At 45.0% G+C, this 25,134-nt stretch overlaps 2 protein-coding genes across 3 annotated transcripts in view; one reads left to right on the forward strand and one right to left on the reverse strand.

Annotated features, from left to right (window-relative positions):
• Nucleotides 1–1,878: 1,878 nt before the first annotated feature.
• On the reverse strand, nucleotides 1,879–24,521 carry DNAJC17 (DnaJ heat shock protein family (Hsp40) member C17). The gene is made up of 11 exons (XM_083166706.1): nucleotides 24,316–24,521; nucleotides 19,750–19,819; nucleotides 18,357–18,415; nucleotides 17,100–17,187; nucleotides 15,865–15,947; nucleotides 14,622–14,706; nucleotides 14,400–14,446; nucleotides 12,864–12,941; nucleotides 7,520–7,600; nucleotides 5,287–5,424; nucleotides 1,879–2,202 (listed from the first exon to the last, which is right to left on the reverse strand). Exons 1-11 carry the CDS (start codon nucleotides 24,406–24,408, stop codon nucleotides 2,083–2,085), a joined length of 942 nt encoding a protein of 313 aa, XP_083022832.1. The 5' UTR covers nucleotides 24,409–24,521; the 3' UTR covers nucleotides 1,879–2,082.
• The window catches only part of ZFYVE19 (zinc finger FYVE-type containing 19), a 41,225-nt gene continuing 40,504 nt past the window's right edge, over nucleotides 24,414–25,134 (forward strand). Inside the window, exons 1-2 of one of the 2 annotated variants that reach the window (XM_083166705.1) lie at nucleotides 24,414–24,432; nucleotides 24,993–25,051. In XM_083166705.1, the coding sequence (XP_083022831.1) occupies nucleotides 24,998–25,051 (54 nt within the window). In that variant the 5' untranslated portion in view covers nucleotides 24,414–24,432; nucleotides 24,993–24,997. Of the gene's footprint in view, nucleotides 24,433–24,620; nucleotides 24,730–24,992; nucleotides 25,052–25,134 lie in introns of those variants that run through there. The other variant, XM_083166704.1, reaches the window with a different exon arrangement.

Raw genomic sequence — 25,134 nt, forward strand, 5'->3', positions numbered from 1 at the left:
TCTTCTGTATAATGAGAGAGCCTAGGGCGACACTCGGCGGTGTCGACTGTAATACAATGCACAGAATGATAGTCAGTGTCCAGAAGTATGCATGGGCACAAAGCCAACCAGGGATGTCCGGTGCATCCTACCTTTGCAGTCAATGTTTATAAAGAGCGGGCGACACATTTCCGTGTTGATTAGATACAACCGCAATGTAATGGGGATAAATATATAGCTGGACATAATGGAGTGGTTGATAATTCACCACTACACATAAAAGATATGTTCAATCATTGCGCGTGGATGTAGTTAAAAAATGAAGAGGTTTGTGACAATGAGGCCATTGCTGGCTCATGCCACCCACCTAACATTATAACCCGAATGTCAGGTGCCGCTATGTGCAAGCTGGATGGAAAGCCGTGCAATAAAGACCCATCCTGTGGCATACTGTAAGGGACTGGACCTATGGGTGTGAGTGTGCAGAAAGGAGGAGACAAATATAGATAATGGGGCTTGGTGGTACAGCTAGGTACCGTTTGTAGCTTAAAGAAAGCACCCCATTTTGAAATCTTCGTTAAGACCGTGCGGAGCAAGTGTGTTCAAACGGTAGATCCATTTGAGTTCTCTCTGCAGCAGGAGTTTCTCTCGGTCACCCCCTCTTCGTAACGGGGGTATATGGTCAATGATGTGACACTTTAATTGGCCAATATTGTGTCTTTTATCAAGAAAATGTCTAGCCACTGGTAGATTTTTGAGATCCAGGTTGTCAACTGTGGGTGAGAGACTTTTTTTGATCGAAGATCTATGTTGGCTTAGTCTTTCTTTAATGGTTCTGATCGTCTTGCCCACATAAATCAGTTGGCATGGACATAAGAGGGCATAGACTACAAATCTACTGTTGCAGTCGAGTTTGTGTCTAAGGGAGAATTTTTCTCCATTAGCTGGATTGCTGAATGACTCTCCTGTAACGAGGAATTGGCAATTGGCGCAACCTGCGCATTTGTAGACACCATTCTTCCGTGTGAGCCAGTTGAGTGCTGGTCCTTTCCTATCTTTCCTTCCTGGAGGCTGGGTGAGTGTTATTATCAATTATCTATGGACCCTGCACCACTACTTATGCTACTAAATACTTCGGAGTGCCGTCTTATCTCTCTATATATATATATATATATATATATATATATATATATATATATATATATATATATATATATATATATATAATATAATTTTTTTTTTTTTTTTTTGATCGTTCATACTTTAAGGTTTATAATATATGGCTAGTATACTTTGGATATTCGGTTATATTGTTATCATAGCGCAAACATGGGGCGGTATTCAATGCCTTCGGCAAGGGGGTTTGTACAGTGGGGATGACTTTTCCTCGCCGAAAACAAGCCATCCTCAGCATCAAACCCCCTCTCTGTATTCAATGTACGGGCCAAAGCTTCGCCGTGAGAGAACAGCAAGGATTCGCCTCATATGCAGCAAGTCCGCCACATTTATGGCCACACCCGCCATTTCCATCTCAGCTCAGGGAACAGGTGAGATTAAAACAGCGAATGAAGGGGAGTTGAATACACCGATGGCGAGTTATCGGCACTTCTCGCTGGTGATAGCTCGCCGTCAGGGCATTGAATATACTCTATGATCTTTACAGAGTTGGCCATTCACCTCAGTCCCAGAGCTTACAATCTATATTCTTTACCACGTGTACATGCACACAGGGGTAGGGTTTATTTTTTACGAACGCCAGTATATATTTTTGAATTGTGGGAGGAAAGCACTGGAAAATATACAAACTCCACACAGTTAGCGACATAGTAGGAATCCAAACGATGACCTCAGTGCTGTGGGGCAGTAAGACGTACCATTACTGGGACCATACAATAGTAATGGAGTCTAAAGAACCGTATTGTTTATTTGTAAAATTATTTCTTCGATTTTAAAAAGGTAGAGGGTCATCACGGCATCTATGTAATTAGTCTCTAACACACACAAAGCAGCCTTGCAAACACTTTACAAAAGGGAAATTTAATTTACTTGACCATTAAAAAAAAAAAAAAAAAAAGGGCTGAATTTTATTCTGCCAATGCCAGGCTACGTATTCGCCTCCTCATCTTCCCGCTGGAGCTGTTCTATCAAACGCTGGCGCTCGGCTGCTTGTCTCATCTTCATTAGTACGAGACTCTCAAAGTCTCTCTCTGATCGTACTGAGTCCTGTACAGGGGACAAATAAGGAACAAAAGGAGGTTTTTGAGATAAAAACATTTGCATTACAATTGCAACACTTCCATCTCACAGGGACGAACATGAATGATGAAAGAAAAACGCACTGTTCCGATTTAGGGGGTTATTCTGGTTCACTCTGACAAATTCCTTCTTAGATGGACAAAACCATGTGCACTGCAGGTGGGGCAGATGTAACATGTGCAGAGAGAGTTAGATTTGGGTGGGGTTTTACTTCAAAGTGAGATCTATATTGCAGTGTAAAAATAAAGCAGTCAGTATTTACCCTGCACAGAAACAAAATAACTCACACAAATCTAAATCTCTCTGCACTTGGTGCATCTGCCCCACCTGCAGTGCACATGGTTTTGTCCATCTAAGAAGGATTTTGTCAGAGAGTGAACTAGAATAAGGCCCTTAATGTATTAACTCTTTGGGTGCCAACGATGCTGTGAGTGATCCTCAAAATATCCACTAAAAAATATCCGCATCACTCACAGCGACTGTTCTTTTAGTGTAAATAGATACAAATTCAATTCACTGAAGTTTAGTTTAATATTGTATAAAAAAAAAAAAAAAAAAAAAGGAAGAACAGAACATTCGCTGTGAGCGGCGCTGTGAGCATTTTTACCGGATATTTTGAGGATCTCACAGCAACGTTGGCACTAAAGGGTAAATTTAAAAAATTTGCTTGCCAATTTTCACACCTATTTTGCCAAATTCCCTTGGTTATCAAAGGGTTATTATACGCTCTCTTAGATAAAGTATATTTAGTCCACATTGCTGGACCCTTCGCAGAATAGAATTGCTCAATTCCAAACTGGTTTTGGATTTCTGTAAAACAAGTGTTCTACGACTTTGCTTAAACCAACTATCGGGTGTGACTGCAGGCACGTGGATCCTCCTTATCACAATTATATATCTGGCGGCTGGGCCTTCCCGATTCTCATTGGACCCTCTGGAAACGATGTAGTGGTCTCTTACCGCAAAGAGGATATCTTCAGCCCCCCCCCCCCCCCCCCCACTATCAGCTGCAGCTGCGACCGTCCCCCCTGTGCTCTGTGTGCGGGTAATCCCCCCTAAAGGCCACATTATAGGAGCACATGCACGAATGATAGAATTTAGAGATCCCAACTCAGAAAACCCTGAGGTGATATATTGTGTAAGAGATTAATAGAAGCCTCATCATAGAGCAGATTCTTTAGTGTGGAGAAGTTTTACCAACATAGATTTAGTGACAATAATAAGTAGATCTCGCACTGTTCTATATATACCTAAAAGATCCTGCAAACCCCCAGAATTTGCCAAAATCTGTTCTCTTATGTATGACTTACTAACCTTACTTTCATCCCGAGACATTGCCATGGCAGCATTCCGAGACAATATGAATGGTTAGCGCCACACATTGTGATGCTTAATCTGCTACTTTACAGGAATTTTTTTGCAAAAAAAAATAAAAAAAATAATCCTAAATACAGTCCCACTGTCGCACTACATTTACCAGGCCACCTGTAGCAGGAGATTATCCGGTGCTGTGTAGAACAAATGGAGACACTGCAACTAATCAAAAAAAGAGAAATACGTGGGGCGCTCAAAGGTAAACAAGAATAGGAATTTATTAAAAACACATACACACAAAAAATCACAATACATATATATATATATATATATATTATATATATATATATATATATATATATATATATATATATATATATAATATAAAAAAATTCTAAAATCAATGGGTATCACTGTACCATAATTGTAAGCACTGGATGAATGTGCACAAAATAGCGTGGACTCTCTTCCCTTTTCAATTGGGGAAGGATGGTATGTATTTGGTTAGTCCAATTATTATTAGGGCTAGTGTCCACTTATATTTGAACCATATAGATTTGAAATGAATGGCCAGTGTGCACACTTAGCAGTCCATAACAGCAGCGCTTGCTTTTTGTAAAGGTATCAATATTGCGTAGGTGAAAACAAGGACTTCTGTTATAGATTATGAGAACAGTGTCCGTCCTGTTATCACAAGTATTGGGCTCTTACCACTCCGTGGCCCAATACTTGTGATAACAGGACGGACACTGTTCTCATAATCTATAACAGAAGTCCTTGTTTTCACCTACGCAATATTGATACCTTTACAAAAAGCAAGCGCTGCTGTTATGGACTGCTAAGTGTGCACACTGGCCATTCATTTCAAATCTATATGGTTCAAATATAAGTGGACACTAGCCCTAATAATAATTGGACTAACCAAATACATACCATCCTTCCCCAATTGAAAAGGGAAGAGAGTCCACGCTATTTTGTGCACATTCATCCAGTGCTTACAATTATGGTACAGTGATACCCATTGATTTTAGAATTTTTTTATATTATATATATATATATATATATATATATATATATATATATATATATATATATATATATATATATATATATATATATATATATATATATATATATATATATATATATATATATATATATGTATTGTGATTTTTTGTGTGTATGTGTTTTTAATAAATTCCTATTCTTGTTTACCTTTGAGCGCCCCACGTATTTCTCTTTTTTTGGCTATCTGGTTTGTGGAGGCTGGCAATCCTCCCACGTGGTTGGCAGCAGGGTCACAAGCTATACACCCCCTTAGTCTCTAGCGCCAAAGACACATCTGTTGACTGCAACTAATCAGCTCTGAGGAAGCATTGATGCAGATTCCGTACAATCTGATTGGTCTCTGGACTTCTCCGCTTTACACTGCATGATACACCTGCCCCATAGTCTATACTTGTGGGCAGTTTTATCTTTGAACATACCCTAGCTCCTGTGGGTTGGAACTAAACCCCCAGTGATTGCTTTGCCCCCACTAGGGACCTTATTCTGGTACAAATGCAATGCTGCAAATTTCCCGCACTGCTAGGTGAGAACAGGATAGCAAACTAGCTGTTGGCCATGCGCGCTCGCACCCAGGGTATGTACATGCGCAACAGAAAAACATTGCTCCCCCGTGCACCAGAATAAGGCCCTAGGCTTCCGCAGACCAACATACCGCTCTGTCCACATTACCTGCGCCAGGTGACTGGAGAAGTTAGAAGACGCCATCTTGCTGGGATTGTCCGGCACCGCAGATGGTGGAGGCGTATCAAGCCAAACTATCTTCAAGGGGTTATTCAATAGACCGGCTTCGTTTTTTACAGCAAGTTCCTATGAAACATAACAGGACTTATTTAGGATATTCACAATATGAAACACTCATCTGTAATACAAACGGTTCTCTGCACTAGGAAGGAACCAGAAAGAAGTTACCGGCTATAATATGGCCGATGTGTAACGCATGGATGCAAAAACACTGCAAATATCATAGGGTGCGAGAATCAGAAGTGAGGGAATTGTTTTTAAAGCGGCAATCAATTACACGGCAAAATCAACCTGCTTTTTCACTGTAAAGGAATGCTGTTTTTAAAAATAAAATGGGAACAATCTCTCACTTTCTGGTTCTCTCGCCCTATTACATTTGGCCGTGCATCTTTCTTTAATACATTTTTAAAAATATAAAAGCCAAGGACCATGTGACTGGAGGCGGGCCCAAATGATATTTTCTGCACCTGGGCACGCCACCGACAAGTCCCGCCACTGCATAATACATACCACATACACTTCCAACTCCATGCTGCTGGTGACAGATCGCATTGACTCCAACTTGAACCTCTCCAGACAAAGTGTTGAAGGTCTTCAGGTTCAAGATGGGTCAAAAACAAAACAGAGCTTTTGACCCCAAAAATATCTGAATAAAAACCCTTTCTTGATCTCAGCTGCCGGGTCATTGCCGCTGTGGTGGATAACGTTTGACTATTCTACCGCAGTGTCACAGGCAACAGGAAGGTCGATGATGAAAATAAAACCATCTGGTTGGAACTTTAAAGAGACTGATGAAATATGTTCAATCAGTAATTCCCTAGAACCAGCAGCTTCCGTCAGGTCAGCAGTCAGTCTGCCTTGACAAACGTGAGGGGCTGAATCACAGGTTCCTTTGCAGAACAGCCCTATTTGCTTCTATACCATCCACCATGAAGGGCAGAAAACCTTATTGGCAACATGAAGAGACGACTTTCAGAAGATTTCCATTTGGAAGAACGCTTCTAGTCCAATAGTATTATCCAGGTCTGGAATGAATAAAACATTGGGGGCCAGATTCTCTAAGCTTCAAAAGTGATAAAATGGAGAGTGATAAACAGCCAGCCAATCAGCTCCTGCCTGACATTTTTCAAACACAGTCTGTGACATGTCAGACAGGAGCTGATTGGGTGGCTGTTTATCACTCTCCATTTTATCACTTTTGAAGCTTAGAGAATCTGTCCCTAAGGGTGAAATGTAATAGGGTGAGAGAAACAGATAGTGAGAGATTTATACCCACTGCAGCCAAATTTTCCTTTTAACACAGGATTTTTGGCAGTGTGAACGGGTCGCATATCCGGATTTCATACACGGGTAAAACCCTCCTTTTTACCCGCGTCTGAGATCCGGATATCCGTTCACACTGCCGAAAAACCCGTGTTTAAAGGCAAATTCCCGGGTAGAACTTCTTCACCCGGGAATTTGCCTTGCAGTGAGAACGGGGGTCCAGTGCGTCAGTCCCCGGCATTTTAATGCCGGGTAAAAGCCGTGTCTTTCTCACTCGCAGTTAGAACAGGGCATTAGTAAGAAATCTCCAAGATTTTTTTTTTTAAAGTGGCAATAATTTAAACGGCAAAACCAAACTGGTGTTGCAGAGTAAATGATTGCCGCTTTAAAAAAAACCTGGAAATTTCTCACCAAATCTCTCACTTTCTGATTCACTCATCCTATTACTGGAGATTAGTACCGGTACATGATCAGATTCTGCTAGTCTGACCGTGCAAATGCAGCATAGGAATCCGGTCACTACTCGTGATGGCAATCCTGCATCAGGAGAGGGATCAGGTGCTGCGATCAGCATCTCCTCTGCCTGCTTCAGTGCTGCCAGGACCTACCGTATGTGACTGCTCCATAAGAAGGCATTACAACAGTATTTGGAGGATCAGCATTACCCCTTACTAATAGGTTTATTAGGTTGCAGTAACAATTTTACCATGTGGTTTACACTCCAACCTTCATTACATTTTGTTTTTCGACAATATTTACCCTGGGTATGCATCCCATCCAACATATAAACTGATGTGAATTGGAACTGTGAAAGGCTGATGTTCAATTCATCCTTTACTTCAATGTGCCAACTATAGATAATGACAATAAATAACAAAAGCTTATGCAAAACACTTACAGCTGCTCTGAATGTGGCAAATTCAACTATTGCTGATCCTCTCTTCTTGCTGGAGACAATGAGATTTGACACTTGTCCATACTGCAAGATAAATACAGTAATAAGCAGAAGTATTTCATGTACTCACCATAAGTCACTTCCCACTGTAGAGTATTAGGCTATAAGCCCCGATACAGTACTGGGACATTCTATTGTCATCACTTTCGTAGCAGAGTTATTACATACAACTACTTTGTACTGAATCTAGCAGAACCAGAAAGAGAACTGTAACCGACATGATGTAAGATTTCGGTACTTTCTATGGTTGGGATTAACAATGTGGACTGATTAACTATGCAAATCTAACAGTACTTTATCCCAAGGAGTCTTATACACACTAGACGGCGAGAATATGATTGTGATGTGTGTGTGTGTGTATGTGTATTAGTGTGGCGTGTGTGTGTGCGTGCGTGTATGACATGTCGTATGTCCATAAGTGGTATTATTCTGCAAAGGAACTGTAGAACATTCTGTAGCATACAGATATGCCCTCATACACTGTGACATACAGATGTGCCCTCATACACTGACATACAGAGGTGCCCTCATACACTGACATACAGATGCGCCCTCATACACTGTGACATACAGATGTGCCCTCATACACTGCGCCATACAGATGCGCCCTCATACACTGCGCCATACAGATGCGCCCTCATACACTGCGCCATACAGATGCGCCCTCATACACTGCGCCATACAGATACGCCCTCATACACTGTGCCATACAGATGTGCCCTCCCACACTGCGCCATACAGATGTGCCCTCATACACTGCGCCATACAGATGTGCCCTCATACACTGTTGCATACAGATGCGCCCTCATGCACTGTGACATACACATGTGCCCTCATACACTGTGGCTTCAGCCCCTCTCAGCGCACCAGGGGGGGGGTCATTCTGGTTGACTCGCAAAGCTGTGTATTTCGCAGCTTTGCGAGTCTAAAAAACGCAGCTCGTACGAATGCCCGCCGCTCGCTTGCCGATGTCACCCGCAGCCACGTGAATGGATGTTTAGCATAATATCAAATGATGACAACTAGCCACGCAAATATAAGTCGGTGGAGACTGACTTATATTTGCAGCCATTTTGGTGAAGATCGGACGGGTGGCTGATGTCATGTGACGTTAGCCGCCCACACCCCGGCACCCTGTGTCATGGGCGAATTACCATGGAAACACCCAGCGGCGCGACCCGTGCCCACCACCCCCTGCCCGCACTACTCCGTGCAGAAGGGTCGGCGACTATACAAGTCGCTGCATCTGCACATAAAAGCTTATCGCTCCGTGTGTAGGGGCCACAGTGATGTGCGGCCCCGCAGGCCGCTATCGCCCACAGATTAAGATACAGTATGCTGAATAAATCTAGTGAGATCGCCAACCAGGGCCACTGTCCTCACCAGAGACCAGTGGCCCTGACAGATTGCTCAGCACTGATACATCACTGTGGGGTGGATTTATTACGCTCGATGAAGTGATAATAGGGGGAATTTACTAAAGGAAATTTGTAAAAAATAGGTGTATTTGTATCCAGAAATACACTTATTTTTGACATTTACTATCCCAAAAATACGGCAATTCGTATTAATAGCACATCAATATGAATAGCCGTATTTTCGGGATAGTAAATGTCAAAAATAAGTGTATTTCTGGATACAAATACACCTATTTTTTTTACACATTTCCTTTAGTAAATTTCCCCCAATGTGTCTGGTTTTAAGCACCGGACAATCAGCAATTATCTCAGCAATCTAACCTGTGTACTTAGCGATTTAGCATCACTCAGAACAATCAGCAAATCTCCCCCTTTGTAGGCCCCGTTAGTTCTATGTAAGGTGTCATATACTAAGAATGTTTACATTTGTTCTAGTGTCCTAAGGCCCCCATACACTAGTCCAACTTGTCCTAAATCTGCCTCAATTTCCCCTGAGCTCCCCAGGAGAGCTCACTAACAACTTGACACATTGGGGGAGATTTAATAGGATGAGAGATTCAGAAAGTTAGAGATTTGGTGAGAAATCTCCAGTTTTTTTAAAGCGGCAATCATTTACACTGCAAAATCAAACTGGTTTTGCAGTGTAAATGATTGCCACTTTAAAAAAACTGGAGATTTCTCACCAAATCTCTCACTTTTTGAATCTCTCATCCTATTAAATCTCACCCTTGATGTCTCCCATGTAAACTCCCAAGGAGCTGCGAGGGCAGGAGATAAAGAAAAAAAACAAAAACCTGGTGAGCGGCAGGTGCCAGGCTACGTTGAGCACCCTGGGGGTGAGGGTGAACATGTTGCAGTCATTTCCGGTTAGGAAACATAAGCTTCTGGCATAGAGTAGCAATCTGTGGCTTAAATACAGAGGGGATCCTGAGGGTTCCGGAGGGCTGGAGCATTCGCTGCCAGCCCTCTCGGTCACCCTATTCAATGCCGCAGGGGCTCGCTGCCCCTGATGGTGATTTTAACCCACAGGACGGCGACAGGCAGGGAGATGGAAGCCTCCCTGCCTGCCCCAGAATTTGGAAGAAATGTATGCAACCCAGTCGCACAGGATTTGACGTACTAAATAAATAGTATTTACAAATCGGGGCCCTATCTGTTTGATCTATGTCTAATACTTTAGCAAAAATCCAGGGGTGTGCTACCATGGACACAAAAATGTAGATAAATCGGTTTAGACAGAACAGGTGAGTCAGAATATGGTGCACCACAAAGAATATAATAAAATCTAACTTTTATTATTTTAATGTTTTAAAAACTGTGAAATATTTAAAAAAATACATACGAACATAAGACAAACAAGTGAACAAAGTGCATGTTTAAACAAGCACATGCAGGGATACCATGTGTGGAGTTTATGTCTCTAGTTTATTTAATTGTTATCAGCACATATGGATTACTTTTTTACAGTCTCTAGTATCAGATATCAGATACTGCTAATTCTGTAACGTATCCGCAACATTGTTTATGATGTATTCGCTTCTATTGTCTATTGTTGTATTCCACTCAAGAGTGAGACAATGGGCGGTATTCAAGGAGAATACCTGCGAGGTGCAGCGAATCCTTTTTAGGATTCGCTGCACATTCGCCACGTTCCGGAGCCTCGCCGGCTCCGGTATTCAACGTGTCAGGGGCTCGCTGCCCCTGACTGGTGAATATGAGCTCCTGCGGCGAATGTCGCAGGAAGCCTGAGGACGGTGGCAGGCAGAGAGATGGAAGTCTCTCTGCCTGCCCCAGAACGTTTGTGGGGGGGAGGTGGGCTCCCCGGGAGCCAGGCAGCACAGGCTGCCACACGGGGGTGCCAGCAGGGGACCGTATATTCACTATACCCGATCGTAACGATCGGGTGCAGTGAATATATGAATATGTAATGAGCGGCTCGGCTCCGGCGCCCCCTGCTGGCTGCTGTGTAAAAAAAAAAAAAAAATATATATTTTTTTTTAAATTAAATATATATTCATGTGCTTACAGCACATGAATAAAAATAGCACGCCCCTCTTTAGAATAAAATTCCTGATTTTTTTACACCAAATGTAAAAAACAAAACACTTTATTTTAAAAGTTCACATTCCACTTCTCCATAAAAAGATAGCGATTGCTACTCGGTGAATCATGGCGAAAAAAACCTTCAAATGTATTCGCCATGTGGTCATTGAATAGGGTGATTCACCGTTTTTGTCAAAAATTCGCCAAACAGCACAAATTCGCCATCAAAACATGGCGAATCAGGCTCATTGAATACCGCCCAATGTTGCAAGCTTGTTCAATTTAACACTCTGCAGTGCTTATGTCTGCAAGTGCAGATAGCACAAACAGGCTCTGCTTTGGAGCCTATATGAGATTATAACATATAATGTCTCTAATCACATTACAGAGACCACGGAAATATTATATCTATGGACGTGACCCCAGCACAAAACATAATTGTACAATTATTCAGGTAGCAGATAGTTAAATCATTTCTTATGTTTGTTAATACCAGAGTTGCAGGGATAGGGCTCTAGTCTTGTAATACTGTTTAGTGTGGTGTGATCTGCCAAAACTGACAGGCAGTCACTTGTATCACAAATCAGTTTGCACTAGAAGAATGCTGCAGAGTTATAGTTAAATGTAGAAGTCATGCAGGCATGAGATCTCTATCACATATATGTGGTGCAGCCGCGACCACTAATTATTTACATGTGGCAAGCTCTAGGTAGCAAACACGGTCCATATGGTGTGGGTATATACCGTTAGGAGCTGAAACAGCAGTGTGACTGCGGATCACCGTTGTGGACCTAGACAGGCGGCATATAGGTAGATTGGTACATTATAGCCCTTATAAGGGCTAAATACATTTTACTGCTAGCACGCGTTTCGCTTCTCACTTCCACCGGGCAACCCTGAGGAAGTGAGAAGCGAAACACACGCTGGCAGTACAGAGTGTTAAATTGAACCAGCTTGTCTCACTCTTGAGTGGAATACAACAATTGACAATAGAAGCGAATACATCATAAACAATGTTGCGGATACGTTACAGAATTAGCAGGATCTGATACTAGAGACTGTAAAAAGCAATCCATATGTGCTGATAACAATTAAAATAGAGACAAACTACACACACTGTATCCCCGAATGTGCTGTTTTAAACATGCACTTTGTTCACTTGTTTGTCTTATGTTCGTATGTATTTTAATATTTCGCAGTTTTTAAACCATTAAAATAATAAAGGTTATATTTTATTGTATTCTCTTTGTGGTGCACCATATTCTGACACACCTGTTCTGTCTAAACCGATCTGCCCCAGAATTTGTGGGGGGAGAAGGAGGGTTTCCAGGGACTGCAAGCACATGAATAAAAATAGCACGCCCCTTCACAGAAAAAAAAATTCGGATTTTTTAACACCAAAAAAAAAAAAACCCTTTATTTTAAAAGATCACTTTTCAGTTCTCCTTAAAAAGCTGTCTAATGCAAAACGGTGAATCATGGCAAAAATCATGCTGAAAGCAGTTCTCCATCCTAGCATTGAATACACTCTCGGCTAATCCCAGTGAAAACCCCATTGAAATACACCAGCGAATTGCAGCGAGCATGAAATGGAGAACTGGCCGGCATTTACTGGTCGCTTTTGGCAAACTGTGAACATTGAATAGGGTGAATCAGATTTTCAGTAAAAAAGATTCACCGCAAGGAGTGAAAACATCCTGAGTCACCGGAAAAAACAGTGAATCGGGAGCATTGAATACTGCTCAGAGAGTTAAAGTTCTACATAACCAGCACTATGAGGTCACTAAGCAGGTCACACAGGTTAGTGATTTTCTATAAAAGAGAACCTTTTGCAGAAGCCTCATCAGAACCTCTTCTGTATATCCTCCCCTTGTCTCATCATCCTTGTCACATTTCCATTTTAGCTGGAGAGAGCAGAACACATGATTTAGATATGGAGATATGGATATTCCAATAACAAACCAACACCGGAAAGAGGCAGCAATATATAATAATTAAACACATGACTAAAACATAGGGGTATATTTAATAATACGAGTACTATGGAGGTTGGGATGATGCCCATAGCAACCAATAAGATTCTACGTATTAATTTAGCACCTATGAGAGTTGTGACATAAGAGGAAGCCTGTCCTTTACTGTACCACAAGGCTCTAATACAGGAACAGAACCCGGGCACGTATCCTTTACTGTACCACAAGGCTCTAATACAGGAACAGACCTGGGCACATGTCCTTTACTGTGCCACAAGGCTCTAATACAGGAACAGAACCTGGGCACGTATCCTTTACTGTACCACAAGGCTCTTATACAGGAACAGACCTGGGCACGTGTCCATTACTGTACCACAAGGCTCTAATATAGGAACACAACTCGGGCACGTGTCCATTACTGTGCCACAAGGCTCTAATACAGGATCAGAACCTGGGCACGTGTCCTTTACTGTACCACAGGGCTCTAATACAGGAACACAACCCGGGCACGTGTCCATTACTGTACCACAAGGCTCTAATACAGGAACAGAAGCCGGGCACAGGTCCATTACTGTACCACAGAGCTCTAATACAGGAACAGAAGCCGGGCACGTGTCCTTTACTGTGCCACAAGGCTCTAATACAGGAACAGAACCCGGGCACGTATCCTTTACTGTACCACAAGGCTCTAATACAGGAACAGACCTGGGCACGTGTCCATTACTGTACCACAAGGCTCTAATACAGGAACAGACCTGGGCACATGTCCATTACTGTACCACAGGGCTCTAATACAGGAACAGAACCCGGGCACGTGTCCATTACTGTACCACAGGGCTCTAATACAGGAACAGAACCCGGGCACGTGTCCATTACTGTACCACAGAGCTCTAATACAGGAACAGACCTGGGCACGTGTCCATTACTGTAACACAGAGCTCTAATACAGGAACAGACCACGTGTCCATTACTGGTTAATGCTAACTTGGCCTTGTAGATAGGAGCTCTATTTACTGTATATTGGGGCAGATGCATTAATCTGCCCCTAACATTTGTAAAATAAGAGGTCCCATATCTTCTGCATAACGTGGAGAAGCGGGCACCCGTTACTGCCTTATGTTAACCCCCAGCTCTAATAAGGACAGGCGTTATGCCCAGCATGTTCTCAGCTGCAATACAATACAATACAGCAGGGGATTAAGGGGGTTATTCTGATTCACTCGGAAAGGCACAAACACTCTCTAATGGACAAAAGCATGTGCACTGCAGGTTGTGCCTTTCCGAGTGAATTAGAATAACCCCCTAAGTCTGACAGTCCTGGCTCACTTGATCCTATTTCAGGGATATATGTGCATGGCTCGATCTGTAAAAACGAAGTATTGTAGCTACCTTTAGTTTAGCTGATCCTGCCTCATCTGCTGGTCCGCTCCTGTAGCCTGAAATATAACAGACCATATTATCCATCAATGTCACAATGAAGCATTATCTTAGCAGCCCAAAAATAAACATTTCATTAAAGTCCGTTACGGTCACAAAACAAGGGAAGTACAACCACATTCTAACCAGATTTCAGATCCCATAATCTCTTCCTAGTAGAGAGTGATGGATTACCTCGCATTTCCATCTTGATCTGCTCTCGTACCAACCTCTGCTGCTCCTCCAGCTGTCTTGAGCCTTCTTCACGAAGACGTATTATCTAGAGGTAGGGAGAGATCGATATGGGTAATATGGCGGGTGATAGATAACCTCCTCTCAAGCTGTTTTACACATCTGTAAAGGATCTTCCATGAATGAACACACTAAAACATCCCTTGCCTGCCCATAGACTGAAAGTCAGGAGTAAAGTAAGTAATGTACCGTTGTATCTAACCAGAGTGATCGCAATGTGTATTCAACAGAGAACAAGTTAGGTAAAGTAACGGGCGGAAGCAGAGTATCCGCAATCACTAATCATGGGTAATTGCCTCGCCAGGTACTTTCCCAGTAGCCACGAAAATGCAGCGTGTGCCACCGCTTCGCAGAGATTTTGTTTGACTTGCGGATGAAAACACAAAGGTTTCAGTGAACAGGTAAATCAATAGATCCCCTTCAGCGAACCTTACAAACATACATAAATACATAGTACCGATGTTTGGTGGCCGCAGTACGGCATCAGACAGTCAGTGATTGACAGCCTGATCCGTTATGGGGATTGGGCTTTTCAAGGTGCCAGGAGATTTCCCTGGCCTATTGCTTGGACCTTTGTCAGCCAGCTTGTCAGACTCCATGGGCCAGGCAGCCGGCCAATGGTGTCGCAGTTTATTGGATACGGCATCCTAGGACTTAGCGTAGCCAACAGCAGGTGTGAGGAGGTACCGGACCAGTGATGGAGAACCTTGGCACTCCAGCTGTTGTAGAACTACGCATCCCAGCATGCCCTGCTACAGTTTTAGTATGGCCAAATCGCAAGACTGTTGCAAGGCATGCTGGGACGTGTAGTTCTACAACAGCTGGAGTACTAGGCCATCCTCCCTGAAGCTCTGACCTGGCACCTGGGTTTCACCTGAGCAGATAATCCTACCCCTTGCCTATAGCATCGTTATTATGGAGGAGCTGCTATATGCCGGAGAGTGGACATTATATTCAGTGTACCTTGCAAGTGCTCCTGCAGAGTAACCACAGTGTCCGTCACTCACATCAGACTCACCATAGGGAGGAAGAGTCGGGATACAGGTAAGTACCCATTTAGTTACTTTTCACATAGCGGTGTACCAAAGAACAATCACTGATGCTTATTTCCAAATAACACTGCTAGGATACCATATACAACATATATCAGTTATATACAGTGTGTGCAGTCGATGGGAAGCTTTACCTCTTGTTCTAATGTCCGAGCAACCTGGGCTTCGTCCTCCTCTGCTACTTGGGCTTGTGCCCGCCGCTCTCGTGCCTCCAGATCTTCAATTCATCAAATAAAAACAAAGAGAAACAGAGAGATTGTTCACAACAGACTTGGCAACGATACTCGACCGCAGCATTCATAAAATCAGCTATTATGATACACATAGCAGTGCTGTCATTTCCATTCCTCCTAGTTGGAGCACAAGTTCATTTATTAGCGAGTGCCACAATATAAGAGATCCACAGGTGGAATGGATTATTGTGCCTGCGATTCTGTGAGGAGACCTAGAAAACATGCACGGTTACCAGTCCCCAGAGACTAGACATGTGAAACACTTCTGTATAGGACATGTAAGTTCCTAAACCAAGAAAACATTCTCCAGAATATATCATAGGCCAAACCCAGAATATATTTGTCAATGTGTAAAAACAATAAGATGGAATTGTGTCACACAGAAGAGAATATACAAGTTGTAACATATAGTGAATATACATATAGTGGTGCCACTGAAAACTAATGGGGATTGCTCAGAGGTTTCCAAATGCGGTCCTCGTGGCACCCCAATGATTCAGGTTTTACCTATACCCATGCTTTGCGTAGGTGACTTAGTCAATATGATGTACCCATCTGTGTGGAGCGTTGGGTATACTAAAAACCTGGACCGTTATGGGGCCTTGAAGACCACGTTTGTGAACCTCTCGGATAGCTTGATCAATTCTATAAACACTTGTATTAATGGTGTTACAGTGGTTGGAAATGCAATAAGACTGTGGCCTTACCTGCTCACCACTGTGGCCCTACCTGCTCACCCCCACTAAAACATTAGCTTTAAATCCTCTCCCTTGCAACCCCAGAATTCCAGCCTTTTTTAGAGTAAAGCACCCCTTGTGATGTGATTAGAGAAGGGTTAATACCTCCAAGCTTTGCCCCTCTTGTTTCTTGGCCTTCTATCCGGTGAACTTGGAGCTCAGTTTTAAAGTTACAGTTTAAGTGTGCCAACTCCAGCCAGACACTGTTCTACTAGGGGGAGATTGAGGGGACACAACATTTTACTGGATTGTCCTTCAAGTCACATGTATAAACATGAAACATGAAATACAAGATCAGTGTCGTTAGAGACCATACATAACCAAATTGATGGATTTTCAGTTTCCAGCAAAAAAGCAACCAGAAATATCTTGGTGTTTATTCCAGCACCCTGCACCTACCAAGTTTCACCTTCTTCCGTTTGTCATCAAGCTTCTGTGTTCTCCGTGCGGCTGCCTCTCTGGCTTTCCTGAGTTTGTCATATGCTGCCTGGAGGAGATTGGATAAACACACAGAAGATGAAAGAGGCACCAGTGATTCTGTCCGGAACAAAGCAAGGCCAGAAAGAAAAGGTGATAGAGACACACGCAGTTTATAGGAAGAGATTTGCAGACAATTGATGAGTGTTTGAAAAGTGTCAGAAACGTACATGCAAATAAGACTACCATACATGCACACAAGACTAACATACATGCACACAAGACTATCATACGTGCACACAAGACTAACCTACGTGCACACAAGACTAACCTACGTGCACACAAGACTAACCTACGTGCACACAAGACTAACCTACGTGCACACAAGACTACCATACATGTACACAAGACTACCATACATGTACACAAGACTAACATACGTGCACACAAGACTACCATACATGCACACAAGACTACCATAAATGTACACAAAACTAACATATGTGCACACAAGACTACCATACATGTACACAAGACTAACATATGTGCACACAAGACTACCATACATGCACACAAGACTACCATACATGTACACAAGACTAACATATGTGCACACAAGACTACCATACGTGCACACAAGACTACCATACATGTACACAAGACTAACATATGTGCACACAAGACTACCATACATGTACACAAGACTACCATACGTGCACACAAGACTACCATACATGTACACAAGACTACCATATGTGCACACAAGACTACCATACATGTACACAAGACTAACATATGTGCACACAAGACTACCATACATGCACACAAGACTACCATACATGTACACAAGACTAACATATGTGCACACAAGACTACCATACGTGCACACAAGACTACCATACATGTACACAAGACTAACATATGTGCACACAAGACTACCATACATGTACACAAGACTACCATACGTGCACACAAGACTACCATACATGTACACAAGACTACCATATGTGCACACAAGACTACCATACATGTACACAAGACTACCATACGTGCACACAAGACTACCATACATGTACACAAGACTACCATATGTGCACACAAGACTACCATACATGCACACAAGACTAACATACATGTACACAAGACTAACATACATGCACACAAGACTAATGTCTGGAGCTGTATGTCCTGGAATTAACAAGCATTTGTCTACAGGATAAATAAGAGAGGTACACTTACCTTGGCTGCTCCATCTGTAAGTACTTCCAAGGCCTGAGACAACTGGTGAAATAGCTCAGCTGAAAAAAATAAAAAAGAGGATTAAGAGATATTTAATATGGGTAGTTACTGATCAAGTTAAACTAGATCTATACCCCCCCCCCCCCATCATATCAGCATCAACTCTCCAGAAAAAAATAATAAATATATATGTCTGGTAACATGGCACAGTTCTCACTGTTGATCCCATTTAATAGATACACGCAATGTACCTGGCAAAGCTATTGTTGCTTTTTCCTTGGGTGACTAGAAGATCCCGAAAGGTGCATTACGTCTAATCAGGTGGCAAATTCTAGGGAGGCGTATTGTCAACTAGTGTAAATGTCACCGCACAAGTCCAACCACCGACCACTACAGAAGCAGCCCTTTCACTGCCGAGGCTTGCCTCAGTTATGGCGTAAATGAAGGAGGACGATAGAAGACAGTGGGATGTTTGTTACAAGGTTGTGTCCTTGCCACTACACATGCGATATCTGCTGAGGGGCAACTGAAGACGCAAACTGAGCAAAGCCGACAATACATCATGGATAAATAAACTGTTATAGGGTGCCCAAATGTTAGCCCATAGGGGAAATTCACTAAGATGGGAAATCAGACACTAGTATATTCTAGAAGCTGCTAAATAAATAAGAAGTAGATTCTGATTGGTTTCCCATAGCAACATCCAATGTGAAACAGAACACCCAACTTATTGAACTTCCACCCATGTGTTAATGCCTGATAACCGGGTTGGACACCACCCACCTCCCGCCGTGCTGCCGCACGGACACCTCCCACCTCCCGCCGTGCTGCAGCACGGACACCTCCCACCTCACGCCGTGCTGCCGCACGGACACCTCCCACCTCACGCCGTGCTGCCGCACGGACACCTCCCACCTCACGCCGTGCTGCCGCACGGACACCTCCCACCTCACGCCGTGCTGCCGCACTGACACCTCCCACCTCACGCCGTGCTGCCGCACGGACACCTCCCACCTCACGCCGTGCTGCCGCACGGACACCTCCCACCTCACACCGTGCTGCCACACGGACACCTCCCACCTCCCGCCGTGCTGCCACACTGACACCTCACACCGCATGCTGTGCTGCCACACGGACACCTCACACCGCATGCTGTGCTGCCACACGGACACCTCACACCGCATGCTGTGCTGCCACACGGACACCTCCCACCTCATGCTGTGCTGCCGCACGGACACCTCCCACCTCATGCTGTGCTGCCGCACGGACACCTCCCACCTCATGCTGTGCTGCCACACGGACACCTCCCACCTCATGCTGTGCTGCCACACGGACACCTTCCACCTCATGCTGTGCTGCCGCACAGACACCTCACACCTCATGCTGTGCTCACCTGCTCGAGGGTTATCTGGGTTTTTGTCTGGATGGCATGTTAGGGCTTTCTGTCTGTAGGCTTTCTTAATCTGAAATAAAAGTGCTGATTATGTGACTGACCTCGGTTATCCCAACACCTGTAAAATGAAGACGTTAAGATATTTTTTATAGTTTAATCAAACATAAAGGGGCCTACACACCTAGAGATTTTACTGAGCGATCTGTCCGGGCCAGTGCTCTCCGGTAAGAACACTGGCCCTGACTGGCAAACTAACTAGATTTATCCAGCATGGACACGCACCCATACCGTACAGACACACAGGACATACACGGACCCATACCGTACAGACACACAGGACATACACGCACCCATACCGTACAGACACACAGGACATACACGCACCCATACCGTACAGACACACAGGACATACACGCACCCATACCGTACAGACACACAGGACATACCGTACAGACACACAGGACATACACGCACCCATACCGTACAGACACACAGGACATACACGCACCCATACCGTACAGACACACAGGGCATACACGCACCCATACCGTACAGACACACAGGGCATACACGCACCCATACCGTACAGACACACAGGACATACACGCACCCATACCGTACAGACACACAGGACATACACGCACCCATACCGTACAGACACACAGGACATACACGCACCCATACCGTACAGACACACAGGACATACTCGCACACATACCATACAGACACACAGGGCATACTCGCACACATACATACCGTACAGACACACAGGACATACACGCACACATACCGTACAGACACACAGGGCATACTCGCACACATACCATACAGACACACAGGACATACACGCACACACACACAGGACATACACATACATACCGTACAGACACACAGGACATACACGCACACATACCCTACAGACACACAGGACATACACATACATACCGTACAGACACACAGGACATACACGCACCCATACCGTACAGACACACAGGACATACACGCACACATACCGTACAGACACACAGGACATACACGCACCCATACCGTACAGACACACAGGACATACACGCACCCATACCGTACAGACACACAGGGCATACTCGCACACATACATACCGTACAGACACACAGGACATACACGCACACATACCGTACAGACACACAGGGCATACTCGCACACATACCCTACATACACACAGGACATACACGCACCCATACCGTACAGACACACAGGACATACACGCACACATACCGTACAGACACACAGGACATACACGCACCCATACCATACAGACACACAGGACATACACGCACACAGGACATACAGACACACAGGACATACAGACACACAGGACATACAGACACACAGGACATACATGCACACATACCGTACAGACACACAGGACATACACGCACACATACCGTACAGACACACAGGACATACATGCACACATACCGTACAGACATACAGGACATACACACACCCATACCGTACAGACACACAGCATACCTCCCAACTTCTGTCCGGAGGAAATAGGGACGCTCGCGCGGCGAAGCCGCGAGTGCGCCCGAAAAGGGGGCGGGGCGTATGCAAATGAGGGCGCAGCTTATGCTAATTAGCCGCAACCTCATTTTCATACGAGAATAGACGCTGTGCGCATGCGCACAGCGTCTATTCTACTAGATTGGGGGGTCTCCCAACTGCCACCCCCCGCAGCGGGACAATGCCTGCCGCGGGTGGGACAGCGGGACAGGACCCGAAAATCGGGACTGTCCCTCTAAAATCGTGACAGTTGGGAGGTATGCACACAGGACATACATGCACCCATACCGTACAGACACACAGGACATACACGCACACAGGACATACAGACACACAGGACATACAGACACATATACCGTACAGACACACAGGACATACATGCACACATACCGTACAGACACACAGGACATACACGCACACATACCGTACAGACACACAGGACATACACGCACCCATACCGTACAGACATACAGGACATACACACACCCATACCGTACAGACACACAGGACATACATGCACACATACCGTACAGACATACAGGACATACACACACCCATACCGTACAGACACACAGGACATACATGCACACATACCATACAGACACACAGGACATACACGCACACATACCGTACAGACACACAGGACATACATGCACACATACCGTACAGACACACAGGACATACATAGCTACATTTTGAATTTACCCATGTCATATTCATAGGTTCCCCGAGGCGAGGTGGAAATGACGAGTGTGTCTATTAAAACAGCGGGGCTTGCCAAAAAATGTGGTGGACTCGTTGCACTTGCGGCGAACCTCGCTGTTAAAGGGGATCCTCACCGTGAGGATTTGTCCCTTACATTGAATACTGCAAGGGGACATCGAGAGGGTTTGACGGCGAGGATGGCTGGTTTTCAGTGAGGAAAAGCCATCCTCGCCGTACAAACCCCCTCGCTGGCCGCACTGAATAACGCCCCCCCCCCCATGGTGTCAGCCTCTCTGCACCTTCCTTCCCCCCCCCATAGTCTCTCTGTCACCCAATGCCTTTACACATTACACACTTGCTCTCTCTGTGTAATCTTCCCGGTCACTCCCCCCAGCATCACCCGCAGCCTGTCACCAGTGTTACTACTTGTCTCTGCCAGCATGACACAATGGGGGAAATTTACTAAGATGTGTATTCTACTTCATATGTGATGTCGCTATGGGCAACCAATCAGATCCTGTCTATCGTCTAGAGAGTGCTATATAAATAAGAAGTAGATTCTGATTGGTTGCCCATAGCAAGATCACATGTGAAGTAGAATACACATCTTAGTAAATTTCCTGCAATGCATCTCCAATTTGGGAACAAATTCAATTTAGAAAAAAAAAAAAAAAACAACAACCATAGTGCAGGGATTATTCAGTACCTACAGGATTTTGAGTGTTTGTAAAGCTCTGACAGGCAGGGCCCTCTTCCCTCATGTACTTTTTCTTTTACTACTTAAAATCTTGAGATTTTCTGCCATCCAGATACTTATGTCGTTGTCCTCTGTTCCTCTGTTGATGCAGAGTCCCCTGTACTTGTTCTCTATTGTATTAAACTGTAAAGGGCACTGTGATTTGGGCACGATTGTACCCTATTTGGACAAATCGGGCTGTGAAATCGTCCCAAATCGCACATGTAGACAGCCCGTCAGACCCAATGCGCGGTCCCATGCACATCAGATCGGAGGCAGGAGGTCGTACAGGCTGCACATAAGATTTGCAAAATCTTATGTGGAGGCCGGAACCGGACAGGGGATGCCCGCAACCAGAGATCTGGGCGGAGGGAGCAGGGGGGGGGGGGGGGGGGGGGGCGGCGGAGAGAACTATGGACTTGGGCAGTGGAAGCCGCTGATGAATGGGTAGCAGGGGGAAGATGCTGATGAGCAGCCACTGACAAGAGGTCTCAGCCAATCAGCGATTGGCTGACCAGAGGTCCCAGCGATTGGCTGACCAGAGGACCCAGCGATTGGCGGACCAGAGGTCCCTGCGATTGGCGGACCAGAGGTCCCTGCGATTGGCGGACCAGAGGTCCCTGCGATTGGCGGACCAGAGGTCCCTGCGATTGGCGGACCAGAGGTCCCTGCGATTGGCTGACAAGCTGTCTCAGCCAATCAGTGGCTGCCCATTCAGTTGTATGGGCTTCCCCTGACCGGCTCCCTGGTTCACTCCACCCAGATCTCTGGTTGCGGGCATCCCCCGCTCCCTGGTCCCCTCGCAGGCGTCCGCCTCCCCCCTGCAGCTCCCCGGGAGCGATTTATCACATGCAAAACATGGCACATGAAGTGCCTAGTCGCCCGTGACCCCTCCCGGGGGGGGGGTCCTTACGTCACTGTTTTGCTTATTCATTTATGTAGTCTGTAATTGGGCGCTGCAGATCCCTTGTGGCACCATATAAAGGATAATAATAGTATATATGACTGAGAGTGTGTACTACAGCTCTCAGCAGCCCTGGCACCTCCCAGGTGAGTGACTCAGTCACTTCTAGGGCAGATGTTCTAAGCCTCGGAGAGTAATACAGTACAGATAACTTAACAGCGGATTGGTTGGTACTTTATCTCTCTCCACAGCTTAGTACATATCCCCAAAAGGTTCTCATCATCCTGCAGTTGTCGGGAATGGGTAAAAACCGGACCAGGACAAAACCCCCGGACCAGACATCAAACTCTGCATTTTGGAGCTTGTAGTGTCTGGGGGTTCTGCCTGTGACACCTGTCACCAGGTAGAGGAGGAGGGGTAGAATAAAGTCTCCCTGTGTGGTCCGGGCATGTAGCAAAAACCGGACGGTCCGGACCACAGGGGGAGGCTGTAATCTCCCCTTCCCCATGTCCCTGATAATAGCTATCACAGGGACCCCCCGGACAAGACACCCCCCGAACAGGACACCCCCCGGACCGGACCCTATAAGCTCCGGACTGCAGATTTTGATGTCAAGTCCGGCGGTCCGGAGTCTAGTGCGGTCCGGTTTTTACATAGTCCCTGCAGTTGTCTCACCTCTTTTTCAGTAGCATCGGATTCTATATTCAGCAGCCCATACAGGTCCATCTGCAGCAGCTCCTTGGAAGCCGACATTTTCCCTTTGGCCATTGCTAACGCTTCCCTTCCCGATCGGTAGGTACCCGCCGCCCGCTTACAGTATGTAGTTCTTATAAGAACGAGCTCTAATGTGCTCCTAGGGGAATGGCCTCAGCAAAACTACATTTCCCATCATGCACCAACAACAAGCCGTCATCTACCTGAGCGGCTCACTGCGCACTGGACGCCGGGAAATGTAGGTAGACGCTGTACGGAACGCAGTGGTTCTAGTAGCAGGACCTTGGCTGGAGAACTACAGCTCCCAGGATTCCGCGCGGTGCGCGCTGAACTTCCTGACAAGAAGAGAGGGTGAAAATGTTACACTATAACAATGTACGGAACAGTGTAACTCCTCATTCCGGCAGTGTGTTCCGGGTACAAGGCCGGAAGGTTCTTGGTGTTTATTCATCATTGTATTTGTCTCCTGCATTGTCAGTGCGCGACATCCAGTGATTTACTGCGACTTCTATCTGCTCCCTGCTTCCTAGTACAGACCTGGAGCAGGGGTGTAGACACTACCGGACGGCAGTGACATCATAATGATGGGGTAATGTGACGTAGAGGCCGAAAGCTCAGATTCCTGTTTTACTTTACAGCTGCAATGGACAGAAGGTGTTACAGCTGTGCAGCCAAATTCTCCATCTTCAAAAAGGAGGTGAGCACAAGTCCATGCAGCTCGCTGGTTTACATACGTGTGTGTGTGTATATATATATATATATATATATATATATATATAT

This window comes from Crinia signifera, chromosome 12 (genome assembly GCF_055691185.1).
Source record: "Crinia signifera chromosome 12, ASM5569118v1, whole genome shotgun sequence".
Classification (NCBI taxonomy): Eukaryota; Metazoa; Chordata; class Amphibia; order Anura; family Myobatrachidae; genus Crinia; species Crinia signifera.

Excerpts from the sequence above, each read along its gene's own strand:
- DNAJC17 (XM_083166706.1), bottom strand. The coding sequence starts at position 24,408 with ATGGCCAAAGGGAAAATGTCGGCTTCCAAGGAGCTGCTGCAGATGGAC. Across the intron at positions 17,188-18,356 it reads TTACAGATGGAGCAGCCAAG|GCAGCATATGACAAACTCAG; the intron begins GTAAGTGTACCT and ends AATCTCCTCCAG. Across the intron at positions 2,203-5,286 it reads TCTCCAGTCACCTGGCGCAG|GACTCAGTACGATCAGAGAG; the intron begins GTAATGTGGACA and ends TCCCCTGTACAG.